The sequence below is a fragment of the Mangifera indica genome, chromosome 13, assembly GCF_011075055.1.
Source record: "Mangifera indica cultivar Alphonso chromosome 13, CATAS_Mindica_2.1, whole genome shotgun sequence".
Lineage (NCBI taxonomy): Eukaryota > Viridiplantae > Streptophyta > Magnoliopsida > Sapindales > Anacardiaceae > Mangifera > Mangifera indica.
Window position 1 is genome coordinate 12,407,001 of NC_058149.1, and position 25,430 is coordinate 12,432,430.

Sequence of the window (25,430 nt, forward strand, 5' to 3'; positions counted from 1 at the left end):
TTAATGTATTTTGCCAGAATTCTCAACACGACAGCCTCCATTATTTATTCTTTCTCTCTTCTTCATTCTTCATATAAGTCTACCAGTTTCTGTGTTTTCTTGGTCAAGGCATATCTTATGCACATTCTCTGAAAACTCTCTATTTCATAGCCTTTTTCCCTTCCTTTTTTCCCTACTCACTTAGGGTGGCAGAGGGTTTCTAACTTTCTCTTCTCTTCTGCAGCGCTCTTTTTCTTGTAAATGCATTCAAGTTTTCTGGGGTTATTGTATCTCATCTGCTTTCTCGTGTTCTTCACTTTGCTTTGGTTGCAAGTTTTTTTCCTCTGTGGAGGCTTCTTCTTTCAAAGTGTTCAGAAATGCCTGCACTTGTTAACTACAGTGGTATGTTTCTTTGTGTCTCCTTGATGCGTTTTTTGTTGATTTTGAATAACTCAAGTCGGGTATTTTATTGGATATGATATATGGTATACTTCATCTGCAAATATGAATTGATAGGTTTGTGTTAGTGAAAATTAATTTAGGGATTGTCTAGGTTAGGATTCAGATGATATTTATAGAATTTATTTTTGTTCAATCAAATTTCATAGAATATATAAGTTTGGATTTTTCATTAGGCTTTATAGATATTTGAATGATTTTGGTTTTCACATGGAAAGTTGTTTTTTTTGGCAAGTATTCACAGGGAAAGTTTTGCATAGTTGAGATTATTTTTTTGTTATGTATTGGATTTACATGTAAGAAATGTTAAATTTAGAGCCTTTTAGCTTATCGAATTGTTGTTAATGGCATTTACAGGAGATGATGAATTCCGTTCAGGTGGTTGTTTGTTCTCTATTGGTTCTTATGCGAATGTGTACTGCCCTCCTTGTAAAAGGGCTCGCATCTGTTCTCAATTTGAGTTCAGTGAAACTGAGTTTGAGTGGGAAAATCAACCTTCACTTGATGTCCTTCCCGATGAATGCCTTTTCGAGATATTTAGACGCCTTCCTGGTGGTAAAGAAAGGAGTTCCGCTGCTTGTGTGTCCAAGCGGTGGGTTATGTTATTGAGCAGTATCCGCAAGGCAGAAATTTGTCAAAGCAAAAGCAACGATTTGGTGTTGCAAGACAAGGAGGGAGCTGTTTCAGTTTCTGATGATGTTGAAATGATCCCCTCTAATGAAGAGGGTGATGGGTTTCTTACTAGGTGCTTGGAGGGAAAAAAAGCTACAGATATAAGACTTGCTGCAATTGCTGTTGGAACAAGTGGCCATGGGGGGCTTGGGAAGCTTTCAATCCGGGGAAGCAACCATATTCGTGGTGTCACCAACTTTGGCTTATCAGCAATAGCCCGTGGTTGCCTGTCTCTTACATCTCTGTCCTTGTGGAATGTTCCATCTGTTGGGGATGAAGGTCTTTCAGAGATAGCGAAAGAATGCCACTTGTTGGAAAAGTTAGAACTTTGTGAATGCCCTTCAATTACCAACAAGGGTTTGATTGCAATTGCACAGAGCTGCCCTAATTTGACTACTCTGAACCTTGAATCTTGTTCAAAGATTGGCAATGAGGGTCTGCTAGCTATTGGGAAGTTTTGCTCCAATCTACAAAGCATCTCTATCAAGGACTGCCCACTTGTCAGGGATCAAGGAATATCTAGTGTGTTGTCTTCAGCTTCTTCTGTCCTCACTAGAGTCAAGCTTCAGGCCTTGAAAATCACAGATTTTTCTCTGGCTGTCATTGGGCACTATGGCAAGGCTGTTACTAATCTTTTCCTCAGTGGTTTGCAACATGTGAGTGAGAGGGGCTTTTGGGTTATGGGTAATGCTCAAGGTTTGCAGAAATTGGTTTCTTTGACTGTTGCTTCCTGTGGGGGCATAACAGATGTGAGTCTTGAAGCCATTGGAAAGGGCTGTGCAAACCTGAAGCAGATGTGCCTCCGCAGGTGCTTTCTTGTCTCAGACAATGGATTGTTAGCTTTTGCTAAGGCTGCAGGATCGCTTGAGAGCCTACAATTGGAGGAGTGTAACAGGGTTAGCCAATCCGGTATAGTTGGTGTCCTATCCAACTGTGCAACAAAGTTGAAGTCACTTACCCTGGTGAAGTGCATGGGAATTAAGGAAATGGCAATGGAAAGCCCTATGCCTGTTCCTTGCAATTCTCTGCGTTCTTTATCCATACGAAACTGCTCAGGATTTGAAAATGCCAGCTTGGCCATGCTGGGGAAATTGTGCCCTCAGCTTCAGCATGTAGACCTTAGTGGACTATGTGGGATAACAGATCTCGGAATTCTCCCTCTTATGGAGAGCTGTGAAGCAGGACTTGTTAAGGTGAATCTTAGCAGGTGCCTGAATTTGACAGATGAAGTAGTTTCGGCCTTGGCTAGGCTACATGGTGAAACTCTTGAATTATTGTGTCTTGACGGTTGCAGGAGGATTACAGATACAAGTTTGGTGGCAATTGCAGACAATTGTGTGTTTCTCAGTGATCTAGATGTGTCAAAGTGTGCAATCACGGATTCTGGCGTTGCCATCCTATCTCATGCAGAGAAGCTCAATTTGCAAGTCCTTTCCTTGTCTGGCTGCTCTGAAGTATCAAACAAGAGCATTCCTTCCCTGAAAAAATTGGGCAAGACTCTAGTGGGATTGAATCTCCAAAACTGCAACTCAATTAGCAGCAGCTTAGTTACCAGACTTGTGGAAACTTTGTGGAGATGCGATATCCTCTCATAATATGGGATGGAAATAGAATGCCAATCTATAAATCAAAGAAGTGATCAAAGAAAGCAGTAGAATTTACAGACGGTTTACATGGTAGCAGCATTCAGCATAGTTTTTGGCTCATCAGTGGTAAGCCCACTGGCAGTAATAAAGCGGCATGGCTCTTTCCTGGGGACTTTGACCGGTCACTACATCCTTTTTTACAGGCTTTCTTTACACGTGAAAGCTTGTTGTGACTGTTTAACACCCTTTGATGGGAGGCTGCCTCATTAATGGCCATAATTCCCAGATAGATTTCTTATCCTACCAAGTCATGTTTCCTGTTTACTGGACATTTTATGCCGAGTGTTTTAGCTTCAGTCAGACATTCCTATAGTGATATGTTTGGGCTAGCTTTCTTCATTTTCAGCCTGATGAAGTCAGCTGTTTGAATCAGTCCATGGTAGTTTCAGAGTTCCTTTTTAGGAGTTGGGATCTTCAGCCCCACAGCGTTTGGTTTGCTTTGGCAGTTCTATGTATGGGTGCCTTAGTTTTGTGTTCTTGGTCTGACATGACAATGTTTGTTTTTGGCCGGTTTTTTTAACCAAGTCAAAACTTTTGCCGGCGTAATTGTAAACTGCAAACAATAAAATTATGTACTTTCAATTTTGAGTATGATATATTATTAAATTATTTTAAATAAACGATAAAATAAGATTTAATCAGATACGTATTAAAAATTGCGAACAAATACCATAGTGCAAGGCTAAGCCAAGGTCTAACTTGAGCAACATGGCTTTGCCGATACAAGAACTTCAAATGGCCAAAGATTTCAGAGATGGAGATTTCGTCAGGGTGGAGAAAAGGATCAACACAGATGGAGATATAATCCTCATCGTATTCTCATCCTGTTGGAGCCAAGCCTACTCTAGGTCAGTACTGGCACTGCAACAACTTCTTTTCTTATAAGATTCTTGTGTTAGTGGTTCGCCGTTAAATGAAATAATGACACCAATATATGGATTTCACAAAAATTTTCCTAAGTTCTCCAAAATTTGGACGCTAATTCATGCACAAAATGATTCTATTTACCAAATGTGATATTAAATAAATACATTAATAATTATGTGTACAAATTCAAAACTCCAAAATAATGAGATTGATGTTCTTGTTTGTCTTATGATGTAGTATGTTTGAGATAGTAATTATGCACTAAATCTCTCTCTATAATCTTAATCTGTAATGCAATCAATTCGTCGGAGTATATCATCATACAAAACAACACTAGGTATTAAATAATTTAAGAATTTAATTTTGAAAGAGGAGATTTAAACTCTTATTCTCATGTTTGAAATCTCTCTCTTTTCTTACTCAAATTATTCGGCAGAATGAGAGTTTACCCATCTCTTACATAAAAAGCTTCTGAATAGCATCTGTGCAGAGATTGGCTCTTCTGATGTAAGATATGGCACTTGGTTTTAACATCTTTTAACACATGCTATTACTTCTGCTAATTTTCCTTTTTTCTTCTTTTTTAAGACATGAATATATTACAGCGACAATGACTTCTCAACTTATTTCATCCTTTTTTCAATTTTTTTGTAAATTGTGGATATCATCCCTTATCTTGACCTCATGCTCAAGGAAGAAAAAGTCATGATTTCTGTTGGATTTCTGCTTTTACTGAATAAAGATTCCCATAGGACTAGATAAATCAAACGCCACTGCCATGACTGTATTGAGCAAGTAATAAATGCACAATAAACTAACACAAAAGAAACAAGTCCAATGAGCAAAAAAGCTCACAGCATTGTCCATGATGACAAAAGAATGGCCTGCATTCTGTACTGCTTTTTATTTCTTTAACCTCCAAAATTTTGTAGTGCCAAAAGAGAAACTGTAAGTTGAGTCAATCCACACTGGAAAATTGAACTCAAAGTACTATTTCTTGAAAAGAAATTTCAGTGGGAAGGCATTTGGTTGGGACCCTTGAGCTGACTTGTACTACTGTATGTATTTGTTTTTTGAAGAAAGCACCAGCATAGCACCATGTGCGAGATGCTCTGTTTTCAACAGACAACACCACTATTAATATATTCGTTTATCTCGTCTGTTCCTTTACAAGTAAACTCCAAACAAACAATTATGCGGCAAAAGCATCTGTATGCATAACTATCTCTCTCTTGGCTCATGGCTTCATCAAGAGCCTACCAATTTGGCTTACAGAAAAGAGTCTTGGCGATGCTCATCATTGTTTTCATAATGTTTTCTTCCGAATCAGGTAAAAGAGAAAGAAACCCCATCACCTTTGACACTGCATGGCTAGAAAAAATCTCAGAAAAAAACAAGTTAAAAACTGGGTTTTTCCCGTATTTGTTCTTCATTTTATGTCATAATGAAAACATTTTATGTTCTGGCAGCTGGGTCGACACAGTATTTAAGAGGAAGCGAAGGTGAGAAGAAGAAGCAAACGAATAAGGTGGTGGGTTCAAGGCCTCCAGCGTGTGTTAACAAGTGCTTGAATTGTAAACCTTGTGTGGCTACTTTAGTTGTACCTCCCCACCCTAAACCCCGAATTAAAGCACCATCTGAAGAAGATGAAGACTATTATCTGCTCTCCTGGAAATGCAGATGTGGGAACAAGCTGTTTCATCCATGAAATATTTTATATATGTACAGGTCGCTTGGTAGGGTTAGACTTTAGAGACTTGAGTCTATTAGCATGCTCATTATCATCTTGATGAACCGAGTGTAGGAACCCTTTCTTGGCAATCAAGCTTCTGTCTCGAACAATTCAATTCTTCATTAAATTATTTGGTGTCCATTGATATTAATTATGTGTGCTAATAATTATCCATGTTTCCATTCATAGCGTATGTCCAAAAAATAGTATGATGAAAGCTTTCAGGGTTTAACCAACTGGCCCAAACAATAGACACTCCAATCCTACAATTGTATTACATAAATCGAAAAGTTTAATTTTGATATTTTGGCAATAAGTCTCAAATCCATATTCTCAAACTAGAAAATTCTTTTTATTTATCACTTAAATTATCTTTTGAAAGCAAAATTGATCAAATTATAGTCACAATCAAGACTGGAAATGAGTCGAACTAAGCTCAAATAAAACTCCACTTGTCTTCAGCTCATTTTGTACTGGTTGAGACTCAAGGTCATTGAACTCATTCAATCACATGTTCGTGTTTAGCTCGCTTGATAATTTTATTATTCGTGATTACCTCGTATTAGCTCGGGTTCATGTACATAGCTCAGGGTCGCAAGACATATTCGTCTTGACTTGGTTATCAAGTTTAGTTTCAAGCTTGTATTTTAGGTTGGTTTTAAATTTTGAATTATTCAAATGCACAATGATATGTATCATATGCAACTTGTTTAATTTTTTTTTTTTAAGTGAGTCATCTTTGGGTTGAAGCTTGTGATTGTTTTTCGCTTAAAACCTAGGTTTACATTCTTGTTTGTGTTCGTTTAAGATGGGCTAAGATCAGGCTCATTCAAGTTCAAACAAACTCGCTTCAAATCCAGGTTGTAATGAGGGAAGTCAATTGAAGCAGCAAATTATTACACCACCTTTATACAGCAATAGGGGGAAAATGTTTGCTAGCCTAGCCTAATGTTGGTGTGCTGTCTGCTGAGGCATAATTTACCTGTGACATTCCTATATTTTGAATAAGTGAATGCCTCTCTTCAGTCTTTACTCGGTTTTTTTCCCAATCTTATAATCACAGTTTGTAAATGATAAAATGTGATTTTCGCAATGAAAAGCCCCTAATTACAAAATAGACAGGTCTCCCCAGAGGACTTTGGCAATTTACACACTACAAAGAGAAAACATGGTTTTATCCCATAAAGAAGAACATTAACTTTAAAGTAGATTCACACATCAAGCGCACACATAAATATTACAGCAAAGACCATTTTGAGAAAGAGAAATTCCTTGGGCTTGTCTGCTGACAGATTTGCATCACACCCACGCCAAAGGATCAGCAAGTCTTTGTTCTAAGCAGACTAGAACCCTCCGGTTTCCAGATGATATTATCTAGTTTAGAACATAAATTCTTGTAGAACTGCGAAAGTGGCACAAAAAAGTTGGCATCATGATAACTCAAACTTTTTTACATAAAAAAGAACTTAAATGATTTCTATAACGAAGAAATTTGTTATGCACATGTTTGATCCATCTAATAATTGTTATATGTAGCACTGAACAAAAAACTTCAACAGCTCGCAAGTTTAAAAGAACTAGTATGCACTGACCTTGTGATATTCCAGAGTTTCTCCAGCGGCCTTCCGAACATCAACCATGAAAAGGGCTGGTGCAACTTCAAAGACCTAATATTGAAAAACAACTTAGAGGAAGTAATAAAAATGTAACGACAGAAACCAAAATCTAGGAACTTACCTCCAGGACGACTGCAAATTGTCCAACGTTACGAGCAGATACTCCTTCCAGTCTTATCTGTGGGTATTCAAAAAAGAAAAATTAAAAAAAAAAAAAGAAGATACTTCAATATATAAAACATAAGTCCCAATAAAGCAAATAACCTCAGCGACCCCTACATTAATTATACTGCTTGACATTGAAAAACTGAAAGTTACTTGGACTTTCTTAACTTCCTATTTCTTCTTTTCCAATTATTTTATTATTTGGCAAAGCTGTAGTGTATATCTTTTGTAATTTGTCTGAGCTCATTTTCTGGAACAGTGGTTTGAAATTGACCGATCATTATATGATTGTATCTATTATCATATTTACATCAAATAGTAAACAGAAGAGTAATGTAACCCTTACAAAATTCATACCTCAAAGTTTTCATTTCAAATGATGTGACACTGCATGTCACCTTATTTGCAAAAATATTCTATCCTTACATGTTAGTCACATACAAATCCACATCATAAGGAATACAAAACTAGGAGAAAGAATTTGTAATAGCATCATTTTAGGTACAATCTTCCAAAGAGAGATTATATCTTGCATTTCAGTGCCAAAGTAAATAAATGAGATACTGAAAATAGAACAATTACATGACATTTTAAGTACATATACAAGCCATACCTTGTAATTGCGAGAATGAACCTTGAGACTCAAGGATTCTGCAACAGCTTCAATGTTTGAAATTATAACGTTTGCTGGTTGGCGGGACACAAAACGAGTTTGCCTTTTAACATAATCCTGAGAGAATAAGTGCTTTTAAGGTTTTCATTGTACCATTCAAACAACAGGATCCAAACACAAACTGAAAAAGAAATCAAAGAAACAGTAAAAGCAATATTTGGAGGTTCAGTATTATGACATCAGTATTACTGGAAATCACCTGCAGCGGTAACATATTAATAGGGACTGGAAATTACTAGTACAGCATGAAAATTCTGTTCAAAGAGCAGATCAGAACACTTTTGGCCTATCAGTTCCTGTTACTCTTATTTTCTTTAACTGTCTGTCCATTAAATAAACATTCAGAACGTATATATGTTAGCCATACACCTTTCGATCTCCTGAACCATACATCCAGTCTATATGTAGTTCTAAGTTGAGATTAACCTGGAGACATTTCATTTGACATGTTTAAGAAACCAGAAACAGAATTAGGTAATCTAATGCTATAGATCAAAAGCTTGAATCACTACTACAAACCATAATAGTAGGCTAAAATAGACAAGGACTTCAATTTAAGACACATCTAGCAGCAGACATTCTGGACACAGGACCAAATCACTGCACCTGTTGCCGGTCAAACAATGCTGCTAGATTCAACCCCTGGGATAGTGTAATCATCTCAAATGCATTCATTACAAGAGGACCACCCTCTTTAATTTCTGACCGCTCAGCCACATAACCTTCCTGCAAAATAGCATCATTTCCACGAGCAGTCAAAATGAAGTTTAAGAATAACAAAGCACCGTCTAAAAGGGTAATCAAACCTACTAAGTAACACCCATTAATATCTCATGTTGATGTCATGACATGCAGAGCTGTCATCTTACACTTGAGAATCGATTCCACTCAAACAAGAAAAACACGCATAAATGAAACAAATATAAGCAACAGCCAACCTCAATGTCATCAAAAACTGCACGAACATCATCCAAATTCACTTCTTCTTCTTCTTCTCTGTGTTTGACAGGCAAATAGTTTTTCTGAAACCATGGATCTTGTCTAATCCCTTCAATCTGAATTCGCTGCATTACGAAAACGGTCCCAATTAAGGAAACATGCAGAGGAAGAAGAGTTTAATGTTCACTCAAGTTACCTCAATCCACTAATGCCCATGACACTTAAATTTGATTATAATGAAATTTATTTATCAATGAATCAACATGATAGCTAATATAAAACTGGAAAAAAAAAATAAAAGGCTGGAGACGACATAGTTCAAATTCTAAAATGATTTTTGACAAACACTGAACTAAACCAAGACAAAGTATATGAAAGTTTAGTGTTCTTATCTTTCATTCTTACACATTAGCTACGTCCGTGTGATAATATACAAAAAGTACTTGTTCTGGTTTTTTTTTTTTTGGGGTAATGTCTTGTTCTGTTAATACCAGATAACCATTCCAAGAAGTCCTTAGTTTGTCTCAATTTCTTCGAGATACTCCATAACAATAAAATTTAATCACAGAAAAGTAAAAACAGCAGTTACTGAAGGATAAGCAAACAACAGTCTTCTAGTACATTAGCCAGTACACTGAAGATCACCTTCTAAGCCAATTTAATGTGCAAATTCACAGTAACTATGAAGGCTTGACTTTTCTGATGTCATTTGCTTCTACATGCTCACTTTTTTTTTTGGTTTTTTAAAATCTATTCTTGGAATTTACTATCAAATTGAACAAGTTCTGTCTAGCCATATTATTGAACAGTAAATCTTTTATTATCTGTGTAGTTATGATTATTACTAATATTATTTTGATAAAAAGAAAATCATTTGAACAAACTTTATTTACCAGGGCATTTGACTAATTAACTAATTCAAGTGGATCAATTTTACTGAAACATCAATCACCATATCCCTAAGTAGATCAGAGTTGACCACTTGGAATTGAGAATTTTATTGTCAATGAGAAAGTTACAACAAATTAGTTCATATGTATGCAGTACTAGGCACTTGATGTCCTTCCAACAGTAAAGCAAATATCTCAGGTGTAGCAGTATACAAACATTGAACATTCCTAAAATCAATGTGATGAAACAAAATACTCACAGTTTTGGGATTTGGATCAAGTATCTTATGGATCAATGACTTTGCCCCAGATGAAAACCAAAATGGGCAAGAATATTCTGCAGCATTTATCTACACATCAACCAAAAGAAGAGTTACTAGTTTCCCTATCATAATGAAGTGGTAGAAATAGGCTGTGTGATACTAATTTAAATTAACAAGGAAAGTTCAGTTTGCCTGCAGGGGTAACAAAAGAATCAACAGGAAATTTTGCAGTTTATGTCCCTCAACATTAATAGTAATAGGAAAAATGCATAATATCAGTGTGTGAATTAGATGCTTATATGACACAAAAGCTAAAACACGAAAGGGATTGTTAACAAATGCCCTTAAGGGCACATGATAAGGATACAAAAAGACAAAGCTTTATTGTTCCAATGCATGTGGGAAATATACCTTGTCATTTTGCAATCAAAGTACAATGTTCTACCAAAAAAAAAAATTTCTTTGCAGCCTTAGCATATCCCTTAGGGCCCAATTTACCAACACCAACAATAGAGTGAGATACAACTTGGGCAAAACAAATGAGGAATCTAACAAATTTCCATTATGGGCACAAAAGAAGTGTTAATCACAGCTAAACAAAACAGGAAGTGGCATATATGAATGCACTTGTCACACTTAAAGGGGTGCCCAAAAGCTGTTTAATCCCTGCTGTAGAGTTATTTGGCAATCAATAGTTCATTCATATTTGTGAAAGCAAATTGATACCAGCTAACCTTATGGTATAAGGTTGGAAGGTCTGTCTCTTCAAATGGAAGATATCCAGCCATCAGAACAAACAGGATTACCCCACAAGACCACACATCAGCAGCAGCACCATCATAACCTTTGAGGCCAAGGACCTATCAGCAATTATTTAATATAAGAAGTTCAAGATATAATTAAGCATATTACTATATTCAACTCAGAAAGAAATTATAAAGAAACTTATTTTATGTTTAAAACTAAATGAAGTAATTCCAAGTTTATGACTATCAACAAACAATGAAACCATAGGATTTCGCATATTTGTATTGGCATTCTACTACAAAATGGTTCAACAAGATATATTACTAAGAATAAGTAATCTATCACTATTATAAGAAGATCCTGAATGGCTGAATCTCGGCAATAGAAATCTAGAAATCTAAAATTTAAGATGACAGCATAGAAAACAAACACACTGAGCAAAAAAATTTTACACATGTACAAGACAGTCCATGGCTGCAGCAAAACATGACAAACTATATCACACTTACTACAAATATTGAGGTTTTTTTATGGAGACAGTACCTCAGGGGCAACATAATTTGGGGTTCCACAAGTTGTGTGAAGAAGTTCAACCCCCTGTTCATGATAATCAAACCATGAGAGACTAAGAGAGAGAGACACAAATTTCTCATTAAACAAAAACACAAGTGAAGCAACAGTAAAAAAAATAATTATAAGCAAAACTCTTGGGCATGCAAAGGCAAGCAGAATGAAATCCTTCTTACTTGTTGAGGCAATGCACTCAATCCAAAGTCAGAAACCTTTAAATTTCCATAGGAATCAAGAAGAAGGTTTTCAGGCTATACATTACAAGGAAGAAAAAATTATTAGTCATGAAAAAGGACCCAATCATATTGTCAATAAGTAACATTTTCTGAAAGGGATTCAGTGACAAATATCTGCCACTCTGTGCACCTTTAGGTCTCTGTGGTACACACCCTTACTGTGACAATGTGCAACTGCATCTATAAGCTGTTGAAAGTACTGCCTACAATCATTTTCAGAAAGTCTTCCTTGGTGAACCTGCACATCCAAATCCAATATAAAGATGGATTATTTTTAAAAGAAAAAAGAAAAAATAATTGCAGTTTTCGAGAGATTATTACACCAGAGATGCAGCAGTCAAATGGAAACAAAAATAGAAAAACAGATCTCAGCACTCTACATGCAGCAAGAAAATAATAAACTTACAATTTTATCGAAAAGCTCTCCACCTGTCACAAACTCAAGTATAATATATATCTTTGTCCGGCTTGCCAAAACCTAGAATTCGTACAAGATGAGGGGAAAAATAAGAAGCATGTCAACAGTGACAAAGCTCCACCAAATAAAGATCAGAAAATTGATGAGGTAAGTCATGAGTTTTCAAGCATACCTCATGCAACCTGACTATGTTTGGGTGCCTGACAATCTTCATAATGGATATCTCTCTCTTAATCTGAAACTCAACCCCAAAAAAAAGAAAAAAAGAACCAAATTATTGCTACAAAAAAGATGGAAAACAAATCAAACCAAAAGCTATGTATTTCTTACATCATCGAACTTAAAGGCTTTGATTGAGCCAATAGCGAACATGAATGAGGGCCCAAAATAATTGACAATATACAAAGCAACATAAATGAATGTATCGACAGATTTTTTACTGCCTGTAAAGCTTAAACCTCTCCATTAAAAATTTCATTGCTACAGCATACATATCCTGCTAGCAGTATACAAGTTCCAATTAATATCTAAACTCAATTTCAATATTAAACAACTAGCCCATAAACACAGATGAGGTGAAAACCAATCTTTAAGCATAAGTTACCGATTTTACAACTAATATACGAGAATTATGAATAAACAAAATTAAATTACTTCAAAGTCCAACTTGGACAAGAGCACAAGATGATCAACTGAAAGAAATCACTAGACGGTTAATTGCATGATAATCCAATTAAAAAGAAGGAACAACTGAGTACCTGATCAACCATTCTATGCTTCAAAATAGCACTTTTAAACAAAACTTTCATGGCTACACTATCCCCTGTCTCTCTGTTCTGCGCAAACTTAACCTTGGCGAAAGTTCCTTCGCCAATTGTACGTCCAACTTCATACTTTCCCACCTTCCTTGTTCCTTTCAGCATGATTCCACCAAACTCACATTTCCCAAAAAACACCCCCAATTTCGCTCAACTTCTTCACTACCTTCACCACAAACTTTAAATTCTATCATAGCACAAACAATCAACAAACCAGATTCAAAACATATTTGACCACAAAAAATACATAAAAATTGGAAAAAAAAAAGTTCACAATTAGGAAATAAAAGAAGACAACATGTCCATAAACGGTATGTGTGGTTGCGTAGAACAATAGGCGAAATTTTATATAGTTTAGCATTTCGTCGAATTTCTCAGCAACCAAACATTCGAATAGCATTTTCTATTTAGAGTTCTTACCAGCAAATTTGAGATAATACGGTTTGGTTTAAATTGATGGGAGAATTGAACTTTCCGTAGCTACAGGGAGTTTCGTCCGCTCCGGCCACTGGTAAGGTACCTGCCAGCCAAAAGCGATCGAATTTTGTATTTTATTTTTAATTTTTGTACAGTAATGTTATAAATTTGCAGTGGTGTCAGGCAATTTATTCTAGGGATAAGGAATATTTTTCAACAAATTTTCCCTCACTCGGAAAACCACAGTACCAGTAAATAAAAAATTCAAATATGCATTTATAAAGCATCTGTCATCCTAAGTTTTAGTCGAGAATATTTATTTATAAATTTTAAAATTTTAAAATTTATATTATTTTTTATTAAATTTTAAAATTAAAAAAATTTATATATCATCCCTAAAGTTTGTTTCTTGCTCCAACCATCGTCATGCCAACTAACAACTGGAGTTTTTTATTCATTTTCCAAACCTGATTATAAATGACAATAAAAAACAGTCATCTTAACGTTATGAAGAAGAATGACGAAATGTCATTTTTAGTCATCTAGAAGACTTAACAAAGGATAATGAAATGTCGTCTTTTGTCGTTTAAATCTGAATGACGGAGGGTTATTCTTTGTCAGAGAAGACCTTTACTTCTTTTCAATTGTCAACCAGTTTCCTAAACCACTAGAGATGAAACTTGAAAATGGAGAAAAAGTAAATTTTTTAAAGTTTAATCTTGAGATAAATATAAATTTTTTAAACTAAAGGAGGAAAAAAATATAATTTTTTAAGTTTTAGATTTATAAATAAAATAACGATTTTATCTCTACCTTTAATTGAAGATGTTTTTCAAATTAAAACAATGGGATGTTTTTGAATTTTTAAAATTTTAATATATCCCTTAATAATTAAAACATGACAATTACACATTCAATTTAACTAATTAAGTAAAACAAAAAAGGGGTGTAATAATATAAAAAAAAACATGTGGGGTCATAAATAATTAAAAAAAGAGGTATATATAATAATAATTTTGGAAACATAATAGACAACATATCTATTTATCTAATTTAAGTTTAAAAAATAATATTTACACTTTTATAATATTATTTATAATTTAATAAATGTATTATGGTAATATAAAAATAAATTGGTGGACAAAATATTATAAATATATTTTTGACTATAAGGTAAAAATTAATCTTTTTATACTTAAATAACTGAGAATTTGTTATGTTTGGTCTTTGCTAGAGCGTCTGTTTTATGTTTTGTGAATTGACGACTAAACTTGGATTTGGCGACGTGATAATGACGTGTCAAGGTAGGATTTCTGCATTGCTTTGTTTTCGTGAACCAGTTGTGGTGTTACATTACAATATAATATTATATAACTTTTAGAAAAATATTTATTTAAAAGGTTAAAAGACCAGGTTATTGTGGTTCCAAACTTTTATTTATTAAAATTTATAATTTAAATTTTTATTTATAAATCAAATTTATTAAAAATTTTAATTAAATATAAAAATAAAATTATTATTTTAATAATAATATAAAAAATATATAATTTATTATATTCTCTTTATAATTTAAAAAATTAATAATAGTATTTTTGTCTAAAGTTTTTTAGTTTTAAAAAGTCTCATTTTCTCTCTCTAAAATCTAAAATTTTTTTCATCACTTTTCTCACCATTTTCAAAGTCAATGATCTCCTCTTTTCATCTTAAACCGATATCATCTTCGTCTCTTCATTTCTTCGCTCATGAAACTTATTGACAACAATGATTTTTATTTGGATTTGACAAATCCAGATGAAACATCATTTGGATGACATATTCATCATTTAGAAGACACTCATCTTTTCGTCTGGTGGTTGGATATATGAAATTCATCTCTTCTCTTCATGGCTAAAGATTTGTAAATCATCTCTTCGTCATCCAAATGATGTAATCAAACTAAAACAATCATTTTGGTGTGACTTTCTCGATGACAACAGTTCAAACGAAGAGATGTAGTCAAAGCCGAAGAGAGGTGATGGTTGAAAGAAGGATAATAGATTAAAATTTAAAAAATATAAAATTCTAAAGCTAGAGAAAAAATATTATTTTTTAAAACAAAAAAATGTGAGATTGAGAATAAATTATTAATTTTTAAAATTAAAATAAAAAAGATAAAATTTTAATTTTTTTTGTTAAATAATGTTTTTATTCTTTTATTTAACAGTAATTTTTAATAAAAATTAAATAATAAAATTAAAAAAAAATACATAAACCTTGAGTGGGAGTAAGTATTTTGGCCTATTAAAAAATTATATATTCATACTTGATTTAACAGGTACAATTGGACATTGATTTGATATTACAAGAAAATCAAGTCCCTCAATCTCTTAGTTACGTTTTTGTTCCTTCTCACAGCTTTAATGATAACGAGTTCTTGTATATAGAGAATTGAAAGCTGTACTGAAACCAATCAACAAAATACCCATCCTTTTGCAAGTTGATATGGTGACGAAAGTGGGATCCACAAATATCAAGAGTGTCTGCATCCGTCCATTTCGCATTATCATATACAGCCAATAAGTGATGCTAACGACTTCGATTCCACCATGCTTCAGGCTCACCGTTGACTAATCAAACCAATGGGCTTCACCATGATGTGCCTCTAATTTTCAATTCGCTCCTGCCGATCGCCGCCTACACCACCAAAGTTTAGCTCAGCCACCTAGATAAGCCCTACCACGATTTGCTCTAAGCCTTTCTTTTTTTTTTCAGTGAAAACAATTTCTTGTTGACAAGAACCGACCGCGCTATAGCGAAATATCACGTGCTTTAGTTGAATCACAACCATTACAGTCCTGCAAGGATTTGATCACACCGTAATATTGAGGGGACCAGCTCACGTGATTGTTTTTATGTAGGCCTACTTCTCCTGGAAGGTCAACTGCGAAGCCAAAGGACCAGTTCTCACCCAAGGTTCAAACGCCCTCTTATTTTTAAGAATATTCAGTTAGACCCCACAACTGCATTCTCCCTTTCAGTGCTCTCTCTTTCGTTGCCTTGCCCCATTTTCTTCTTGTTTCCGATTACAAGTAGAAATCCAGTCTCCACTATTCAAATCCCCTGATCTACCGCAAGCATTCAAAACCTTGGCAAGGCTAAATGCATCAGGTCTCACACCCATCTCCAGCAACCTGCTAAACATGTCGATTACCTCCCTAAATTTCCCATCACTGATATGCCCACTAATAACTGCAGTCCAAGAAACAATGTTCTTTTCGGGAATATCATCAAACACTTTAAGTGCATCTTCCAAATAGCCGCTTTTTGCATAAAAACTTAGCAAACTGGTTTTAGCAAACACGTCATACTCAAGACCAGCTTTTACAATAAGCTTGTGAATCTTAACACCTAACTGGAAATCCAGTTGCCTGGCACATGCCTTCAAAATAGAAGGGAACGTGAAGTTATTGGGAAAGAATCTGTCCATGTGCATATAATTGTAAAACTCAATGGCTTGTTGGAAGCTCTCGTTAGAAACGAAACCTCGAATCATAGTATTCCATAAAAATATGTTATGTTCTTGGATTGTTTAAAGATGAGGTGGTTGTTGTCTGTATCGCTATAATGGAAGCTAGAGCGTGAGATAGGGTCGTTGGATTAGACTTTAACATAAATTAATTAATTTTGTATAATATGAATTATTACACAAAACTAATTAACGATTTGGCTCAACTGACCCATAACACTTATCTCTAACACTCCTGTTCAAATGTACTCCTCTAGATTGTTGGCTTCGCCGGCTAATAACAATTGTTCAAGTACAATCACCTATATTATTAGACTTGTCGTTTAGTTTGTGCTTTGATATCATATCAAAAATATATATTATGTTTACAAATATAAAAATTAAAACTTATATTACATAAAACTAATTGACTTATATTAAAACTTAATTTATAACACTTACATATCACTCTCTTATGTTTTATTTACGAAATACTTTAGTTAAAATATGTTTTTTATTAAATACATCATTACTTATATTTAAAAAAACTTTACTCTGTTAATCTGCGTTTTAATTTGTGTTTTGATATAATATCAATAAATATATATTATATTTATAAATATAAAAATTAAAATTTATATTAAAAAATTATTAACTCATACTAAGGTTCACTATAGAGGATAAAATTTTTATTCTCGAAGAAGCGCAAAGTGAAGAAGGAGCGCATGAGCCTGCTTGAGTTGTTTTAGAGAGTTTACACCTTGAAGGAGACGTTTCTTTATCGTCAGAACTGTTGAAAATAAGGGAGACGATGGGATCTTGAAGCTGTTCATGACCTGTTTCCCATATAAAATTTAATTTCAAAAGATTTTTATCAAGTGGAGAAATCTGCCGTTCTTTCCTTTTTTTTCCATTTCCTTTATAAAATCCGGCGGTGGCAAAACAGAGAGAGGCGATGAACAGTAGGTGAGTGCGTGCGTATGCTGAAGGACCAGGAATAGAGGATCGGGTTGGGCTGTGGCCAGACCGGTGAAAAGGCTCTAAGTTGAGTAGTAGAAAGATGTATTTTTAGTTGTGGGGTTCTGATAATCTTCCAAAAGATAAGGGGTGGCTGAAGTTTGTATAAATATAAATATAAACCCTATATATTAATTAAATAATAATTTTATTCTTTTCGGTTGGCCGGTTTTTAATTAACTATTAATAAATTTTTAAAAAATAATAATAAAACTTTGCCAATTATCTAAATATTGCGTGAGGAAAAAATCTTTTGACTCAGATTATTATTATTAATTTTAAACGAAATTTAAAATAAATGATGTCAGATTTAATCCTTCCAACCAAATCAAACATAATAATACATTATTATTTATATCTATCAGGCAATTAGATAAATAATAAAATTGTTTATATTTTTAAATATATAATTTAGTATATAAATTATATATTATTATATAGTTTAATTATAAATTAAAAATAAAATAATATCAAATCATATACTAATATATTATATATATATATATATTATTAATCACCAACCCCTATAATACCATTATATATTATATATATAATATATAATTAATATTATATATTATATAATAGATCATATAATATATAATATTATAATATTATATATAATATTATAATATATTATATATTATATTAAAATATAATATTACAGTCTTAGTGTATTATTTCATTTTGGAAGTATTTTTTAAAAAAATTTTGTATAATACTATACCCTTTAAAAATTAAAATAAAAAAATTGACATTGACGTCAAGTGTCGGAATGCTAACCCTTTTTAATTTTATAAAAGATTAACGTATAAAGGGTTGGCTTGTAAGGACGTCAACCCGTCATTTTATTTTATTTTATTTTATAATGGGGTAGCAGGCCATGCCAAATCATTGTATTTTTATTTTATAAAGAGATGGACTATAAGTGTAAAAAAAGCCGTAGTATTATATTTTAATATAATATATAATATATTTTATAAAGAGGTGAGTCATGCTTGTGAAAAAAGCTACAATATTATATTTTAATATAATATATAATATATTATAATATTATATATCATATATAATATATAATAATATAGAACAAATATTAGCGTCGTCAACCTTTATTTTTCAATTAACTTCCGTCAACATTTTTTTATTTATTTTTTAAATAAATATCAATTTTTTTAATTAAATCCTTAAATAATAATTTTTTACTTTTTCAGTTAAATTCTATTAAATGGTCTTCTTTAATCGTTATTTCTTTCAGATTATAAAATAGATGTGATTAAGTTTTTATGGGTTATTCTTTTTTTACTCTTATTTTAAAAAATTCTTAATCTGAAGAATTTAGTTTTTCTTTTTTTATTTTATTTTGAAAGATAAGAAAGAAAAAAGAAAATCTCTCTACATAATTTTATTACTTTAAAGATGAGAAAAATGAGTGAGAAAAAATTACATAAAAAAAGAGAAGAAAGAGAAAGAATCTTTATATGATAGATTAAAAAAAAAATATTTTAAAAAAGTTGATGGCTAATATAATATATTTATTTAAGTTTTAAAACGAGTGATATTTATGTACACACTAATTAAAATAAGGGTAAAAGATTCCATTTCCCACCAAATTAAAATGCTTCTACGAAGCGCTTCAACGCCGATGCTGAATTCACGGATACCGAACACGAAAGAATCGTCTTCACAGGAGCTAGAAACACTTCACCAAATACCCAGATTTAAATCCATCACATTATCAGCTCCGTCTCCAACTCCTAGGTTTTCTCATAAAAAAAACGATGATTCTTTTCAAATTATGACGAGAGCGCTCTCAGAGACCCATTTTCGGAGCTTTACTGTGCCGCCTTTGCCAAATAAGAGACTGTGCAATAAACTTATCGTTGGAGTGGCATTCGCGGAGGAAGAGAAAGAAACGGCGTCCTTGGATTGTAGTTTGTTTTCGAATTCCAGGTTAGCGAGTGAAGAGTGTGAGGCTGGTGTTATGGTGGGTGGTGGCAGGAAGAGGTGTGGAAGTGGTGGAGGTGGATCGGACGGTGGGAGTGGAGGTGAGAGATGGGAGTCGAATGGTAATGGAAATGATAAAACTGATGTTTATTATCACAAAATGATAGAAGCCAATCCTGCAAATCCGCTACTTCCTTAGTAACTACGCCAGATATTTGAAAGAGGTAAATGTTAATGCAAGATCTGCATTTTAATAATATAACATTACAATTGTTTGTCGTTTGTGCTGATGGGTTTGATGGAAATGAAAACAGGTTCGCGCGGATTTCGAGAAGGCAGAGGAGTATTGCGGGAGGGCAGTTTTAGCAAACCTAATTGATGGAAATGTTTTGTCTATGTATGCGGTTTGATATGGCAGAGGAATAAGGATGCTTCTAGAGCCGAAGCTTACTTTGATCAAGCTGTAAAAGCTACTCCTGATGACTGGTGAGAATCATATTTAAAATTTATAAATCTCTAAATGCTAGTTAATGGCAAAAGAATGGAACCTGATCTTAACCATAGATTATTAAATTGGACACATGCTATACCATTCTTAAAATAATGGCGACTACAGATTGTAGTAGTTCTAGATCTCACAAGGTTAGAGGCTGCCATATGAGCAGAAAGAGAGTTGTTTTTCTTTCAATGACAATTAATTCATAATCTTTATTGTAACTTGAAGGACATAGGTAAAAACTTTATCAGAGTTATGATGAAGCCGAATTTGTTTTTAAGTCGAGGAAGATGAAGAAACAAAGTTATGTTTGCAACCGGCAGTAGTTGTAATATAAGTCTGACTGGGCACCTTGTTATATTCTTATTTTATTATTATTATTTTTTTACAGTCAATATGATTCTAGTGTTTTATTAATTTGATGGTGTAGTTGCCTTCTTGCATCATATGCTCGATTTCTATGGGATGCTGAGGAAGAAGAAGAAGAGGAGGAGGAGGAGGAGGGAGAAGACATGACCAAAACAACACCACCTAGTTATGTTCATGGTTTTTTCTCTGGACCTTCTCCAATAGCTGCTGCTTAGGTTCTCCACCTGTTGTCTTTCTTGTATAGTATAGCTTGGATATAACCTTCTGACCTTTGTTCCATTTAAATTTCACTAACCTTTCCTGGCTGTTGAGATGAGTTGTATTACTATTTACCTGTAACTTATATTTATGATGTTATTCTTGAAGCTGTATCTTGTACAAGAAGAATAGAATATAAGAAATGAAATTTTCCTTGAATTTCTTTCTTTGATGCGACACTACTTCAATTTATTCTTGAAATGTTATGCTTCTTGACAAATGATTGGCATTGATATTACTGAAGAATAATAAACATGTAGCAAATGTGTAATGGTTCTAAAATGTACGGTATTCTGCCATGAGAGTCAAATCTAACTTACAGTACAATAAACAAATATCGGTTTTGGAACCACATATTTGTTGTAGCTCAAGCTAAGCCTTAGTGGAATTGATTCTCTGTTGAATTGGATTTGAAAGCTCAAAGAATTCTTGTTGCACATGTATAATGGCTTTTTTTAAACCTTATTCAGTGCCATGTGTACTTCCTGCTATTGTTGTTTTCTCATTAACGTTCGCTATTTACTCATGAAGTTGGAGGTTCTTAATTGCTGGATATTTTATGATCTTTGTTTTGCTAACTTCTGCCTGTTTTTTATATGGGTATTATTTCGTTTGTGCAGGTAAATTTCTCAATAGTCTGGGTAGAGTACAGAGGATGAAATTGGAAAGATGACATAATAGATTTGAAAACATCAGCAAACTACATAATTGGAAGTAGTTTATCAATCACACTCTAGTATTCCAAAATGATTTTCTTATTGACTAATGGTTCATATTATGAAGGGTTTACATGAAGATATTCCAATGTCTAATTTAGAAGCCTAATTTCTTCCCAGTCACAAGTGACCATGAGCCTGGGAACTTGAAAAGCTTTAAATCATCCAAAACCAACCAAGAATTGAACCACCAACAAGCCCAATTCCAAGGGACAAAATCATCACAATCGCAGCTATCTCTGCTTCTGCAATGGGCACCAACTTAGGAGTGAGGATCATGATGACACTTGTGAGATACCCATTAGTCAACCCGAGGATGAATGTTAGAGCTACAAAAGGTGCTTCACTTCTCAACCATTTGGGTCCGTGGAGGCAGACAGCAAAGAGTGGATAGAACAAAACCCTGGCAGTGCAAGCCCATGTTGCCCTTTTCACACTCTTCAGAACATATATTGCAGTGAAAGACTTACCCAGAAAGTCTGAAACATTATAAACTGTGATCAGCAGAACAGGATACCAATCCTGAAGAAGCTTAGATTTCAGGTTTTCAGCAATGAATCCTGGGAAAATTGACAGAGTGACTGTGGATATAAGTAGGACCCCAAAAGCTGGCTGCTGAATTTTTCTTGCCACTGTCCAAAACTTTTGCTGCGAAGAAAGGGGATCATCACTAACACTAAGAAGTCTGTGGTGATGCTGCATGATTGGTAACTTGTTTAACAAGTTGCAACCCAGACAGCAGCATAGCATGATAACTGTGCTGACTATAAAGTAGAAGTGGGCACTTGTTCGAAGTCCCTGTGAGGTCTGTGGGAGTGATGCCTTTGTTGAAATTCTCAAAATAGAAACGAGAACACCTGTTACAAAAGAAAGTGTTCATCTGGACAATTATGGTTCTTTGAATTAATCAAAAAGGAACTAAAAATAAGTACATAAAGAAATGGCGTTGTTGTTACCTGAAGAAGCTGTTCCTGCAAAAACAGCTTGCATATACTCTTTTGGAAGTTTTCCAGCCGATCCTATCAAGCTTCCAGCGATCAAGCCATCAGCTAAACCACAGATCACAACTGATGCCACTGTCACACCATATGCTGCATTTGATCCCTTCTTGCTCCAAGTTCGGTCTATAATTGGAGGCACCATTAGAGAGAGAACAAACATGAAAAACCCCAAGTTCATTCTCAATCTATAACTCAGCTTGGAACTCCAGCCACCCCTGCTCACCGCTAAAACTAGAACTAGTAATGAACAAGTCATGTAAGCCACAGAGAAAACCTTTTCAACATTCCTAGCTGGATAGAGACAACCAAAGTAATCAACTGCTGTTATAAAAACATTCCACGGAAGCAAATTCCCTGCACCAAGAAGGAAATGGATAATATAAGCAATTCTGTAGGTGTCTCCTGGCGCAGGTCCATCTGTAACACCCTTCACGGCTCCCATTTTTTGCATTCTTGCATAATCAGTCATGGTTGAAATTTAAGCTTCATTTTGGCGGCTACATGTATGGTTCAAAATATCATGACTCGATTAACCAAACTCAAAGTAAGTCAGGCTAGCTGGTGCTCAACTTACTAGGACCATGGATTTGATTGATGGGTTGGGATTTGGAATCAATGAGGGGTGATGGATGGTTAAGAAATGTGGTGGGTGGGGACGGAAATGGATGGGTGGTGTTAGAAGAAGCAGCTTTTGATTCATTCGACTGCTACACATGCTGGCATTGTCCAGTTTGCTAGCACCTTAGGCAGAACTGAGCTAGTTATTGGCGAATATCTTTAATTTATCCCTGATTTAAAGGCGTACTTAGGCTCATAAAGAGTCAGGCCACTTATATTACTTGAGCCAACTGCTCATTCGGGGCTAAACATCAACCACATGAAAAAAACATTGTATTATATAAATTAAAAGTTTAATCTTGAATTATTATCAGAAGAGATTTAAATTCTTATTTTTATGCTTAGAATCTCATTTCTTTGACACTCAAACTACTCCATGAGGTTTCATTTTCTATTATTCCTTTCTCACTTTGTATTGTATTCAGCAATTATCCATCAACCATCCGCGAGATCCTGGTGTTCAGACTTTAGAGCCAGAGGTGATAGAAAACTAGCATGCCTTGTCAGGAAAGATTAAGCAAGCACATAATTAGCATAAAATTATATGGTGAAGCTTGCATTATTGCACTTGTACATTTCAACTAGTTGATTCAGACATGAATGGCTTCAATACATTATGGCCGTATGTCCAAATTGATTGGCATTACACGGCACCTTCCACCTGAAAAAAAAGATTGTCATTTTTTCCAAGTATGTCAAAGATCATCTTGAGATGACAATTTGGCCATGGAACCAAATCTTTGATATGCTCCTTTTTGTTAAGAAAGAAGATTCTTTGATAAAAACAGTTAAAATCTTTATAATAGGAGATGGGGGTAAAAACAAAAATAAATATATCTCAGATTCATTTTTTTCTTCATTCAAATCCTTATATTTCGAATAATTCTTAAAAATTTTAAATAATTATAAATATGTCTTATATTTAATAAATATTCTATTATTTTAATAAGAGGATGAAAGAGAAAATATGAAAAAAAATTTCACGACAAGAAAAAGAGGAAAGAGAGAAATTTTTTCTATAAAAAAAATATGAAAATTTCTTATTATCTCTACATTGAGGGTGAAATAATAATAAATAAATGTTTCTTTTATAAGAATAACAACAAAGGTTAAGATATTCGATTTTTATATGATTTGTTGTCATATCATAGATGATAATGATGTATATAGTTCATCTATCGGTTCGTCTCATATATAATTAAAAAATTAAAATTTAAAGGGGAATTAATTTTGAAAGTATAGTCGTTTTCTTTTATAGGGACCAACGATATGTCGGTTGAAATTTCCTTTCTGGTTCTTGTCTGTCTCTTCTACAAACAAAACCCAGTAATCATATGAATCTGAATCACTTCAACTTGAAGTTTGGTAATAAAATCTTATGATGAGCAAATATTTTTATAATAAATTATTTCTTACTTTCTTAATTTACCCATTAAGTCTCTTTCTTTCTCTAAATAAAAAGCGTCATCTCATCTGGGAAGCGCAGAAGCATTTTCAAGACGTTTCCATTTCCGAAAATATGTATTTTTTTAATCATTTAATATATTAAAAATTAATTTTATATTTCAATCTTCAAACTCTAATTCTAATTTTGTTTTCTTTCCTTTTTTATATTTTAAACTTTTCTCTCCTTATCTTTATTTTTCGTTCCTCTAACTATTAACAAATATTTAAAAAATCGATTTTATCAAATTTAATATACACTATTATTTTGGTTTTCAGATAATTAACCAAGTTAGTTAAATATACACATATGAGGATGTTTAGTTTAGATAATATTTTATTACTAAAATGAAAAAAATATCTTGAAGATAAATTACTTAAAAGATTACTGAGTATAAATAATTGCTATGTTTAATAAAATTTGATAGATATAAATAATTATTATATTTGGTTGAAGATAATAAAAGAATATTAGTAAATTATTTTACTTAAATACTTTTAAATATATTTTATATTATTTATTATATTAATTAAAATAAATTTATTTTTATCTAAAAAATTAATAAATTATAATAAAATCAATATTACCTTGATAATATTTTAATATCTAAGATAAAGGTAATAATCAAATCCTACTTATATTACTTGTCATGTCAACATTGGTAATAGAAAATTACCATAATATTTTATTACTAATAAATCAAATAAGATAATATAAATAATAAAATATAGATTAATAAGTTAATCTTTAAATCCTTGAACCCGAATAGCCCTAAGGGTTTATTGTATTTTTTTAATTATTTATATAATTTGATGTTAGAAAAAACTTACATTTTTTATATTTATACGTATTTTCCATTTTGGTGCTACATATATTGTGATAAAATGATTGTTGATCTGGATGACAAGATTACATCACCCCACGTTTTGATTCATTTTCAACCGTCTGTAACTGCACATGCTCTTGTTTATATAATTAA

General features: G+C 33.2%; 4 protein-coding genes and 1 pseudogene across 8 annotated transcripts; 3 read left to right on the forward strand and 2 right to left on the reverse strand.

Annotated features, from left to right (window-relative positions):
* On the forward strand, positions 1–3,338 carry LOC123194062 (EIN3-binding F-box protein 1-like). The gene is made up of 2 exons (XM_044607192.1): positions 1–381; positions 796–3,338. The coding sequence occupies exons 1-2, from the start codon at positions 357–359 to the stop codon at positions 2,703–2,705; spliced, it is 1,935 nt and encodes a 644-aa protein (XP_044463127.1). The 5' UTR covers positions 1–356; the 3' UTR covers positions 2,706–3,338.
* A 1,425-nt stretch (positions 3,339–4,763) lies between these two features.
* LOC123195131 (EPIDERMAL PATTERNING FACTOR-like protein 8) lies at positions 4,764–5,506 on the forward strand. Its single transcript, XM_044608745.1, has 2 exons — positions 4,764–4,953; positions 5,093–5,506. The coding sequence occupies exons 1-2, from the start codon at positions 4,863–4,865 to the stop codon at positions 5,329–5,331; spliced, it is 330 nt and encodes a 109-aa protein (XP_044464680.1). The 5' UTR covers positions 4,764–4,862; the 3' UTR covers positions 5,332–5,506.
* An 870-nt stretch (positions 5,507–6,376) lies between these two features.
* LOC123194570 (CBL-interacting serine/threonine-protein kinase 24-like) lies at positions 6,377–13,293 on the reverse strand. 5 transcript variants are annotated; one of them, XM_044607833.1, is made up of 16 exons: positions 13,111–13,293; positions 12,862–12,877; positions 12,631–12,820; positions 12,045–12,113; positions 11,861–11,932; positions 11,585–11,692; positions 11,395–11,469; positions 11,192–11,245; positions 10,636–10,761; positions 9,899–9,988; positions 8,748–8,873; positions 8,416–8,535; positions 7,750–7,866; positions 7,093–7,149; positions 6,948–7,022; positions 6,377–6,757 (listed from the first exon to the last, which is right to left on the reverse strand). In XM_044607833.1, exons 3-16 carry the CDS (start codon positions 12,793–12,795, stop codon positions 6,674–6,676), a joined length of 1,338 nt encoding a protein of 445 aa, XP_044463768.1. In that variant the 5' UTR covers positions 12,796–12,820; positions 12,862–12,877; positions 13,111–13,293; the 3' UTR covers positions 6,377–6,673. The 5 variants fall into 5 exon arrangements, with proteins under 5 accessions (XP_044463768.1, XP_044463770.1, XP_044463767.1 ...); XM_044607835.1 differs by having other exon boundaries at positions 12,045–12,107; positions 13,111–13,290; XM_044607832.1 differs by lacking the exon at positions 12,862–12,877 and having other exon boundaries at positions 12,631–12,856; positions 13,111–13,292.
* A 5,913-nt stretch (positions 13,294–19,206) lies between these two features.
* LOC123194572 lies at positions 19,207–20,831 on the forward strand (annotated as a pseudogene).
* Positions 20,832–21,409: 578 nt separating this feature from the next.
* Positions 21,410–23,327, reverse strand: LOC123194571 (equilibrative nucleotide transporter 8-like). The gene is made up of 2 exons (XM_044607836.1): positions 22,345–23,327; positions 21,410–22,245 (listed from the first exon to the last, which is right to left on the reverse strand). Exons 1-2 carry the CDS (start codon positions 22,856–22,858, stop codon positions 21,545–21,547), a joined length of 1,215 nt encoding a protein of 404 aa, XP_044463771.1. The 5' UTR covers positions 22,859–23,327; the 3' UTR covers positions 21,410–21,544.
* Between the last annotated feature and the right edge of the window lie 2,103 nt (positions 23,328–25,430).

Excerpts from the sequence above, each read along its gene's own strand:
- LOC123194062 (XM_044607192.1), top strand. The coding sequence starts at position 357 with ATGCCTGCACTTGTTAACTACAGTG. Across the intron at positions 382-795 it reads TGCACTTGTTAACTACAGTG|GAGATGATGAATTCCGTTCA; the intron begins GTATGTTTCTTT and ends TGGCATTTACAG.
- LOC123195131 (XM_044608745.1), top strand. The coding sequence starts at position 4,863 with ATGGCTTCATCAAGAGCCTACCAATTTGGCTTACAGAAAAGAGTCTTG. Across the intron at positions 4,954-5,092 it reads AATGTTTTCTTCCGAATCAG|CTGGGTCGACACAGTATTTA; the intron begins GTAAAAGAGAAA and ends ATGTTCTGGCAG.
- LOC123194570 (XM_044607833.1), bottom strand. The coding sequence starts at position 12,795 with ATGCTGAAAGGAACAAGGAAGGTGGGAAAGTATGAAGTTGGACGTACA. Across the intron at positions 10,762-11,191 it reads CAAATTATGTTGCCCCTGAG|GTCCTTGGCCTCAAAGGTTA; the intron begins GTACTGTCTCCA and ends AATTGCTGATAG. Across the intron at positions 9,989-10,635 it reads TTCCAACCTTATACCATAAG|ATAAATGCTGCAGAATATTC; the intron begins GTTAGCTGGTAT and ends GTTGATGTGTAG.
- LOC123194571 (XM_044607836.1), bottom strand. The coding sequence starts at position 22,858 with ATGACTGATTATGCAAGAATGCAAAAAATGGGAGCCGTGAAGGGTGTT. Across the intron at positions 22,246-22,344 it reads TGCAGGAACAGCTTCTTCAG|GTGTTCTCGTTTCTATTTTG; the intron begins GTAACAACAACG and ends CTTTTGTAACAG.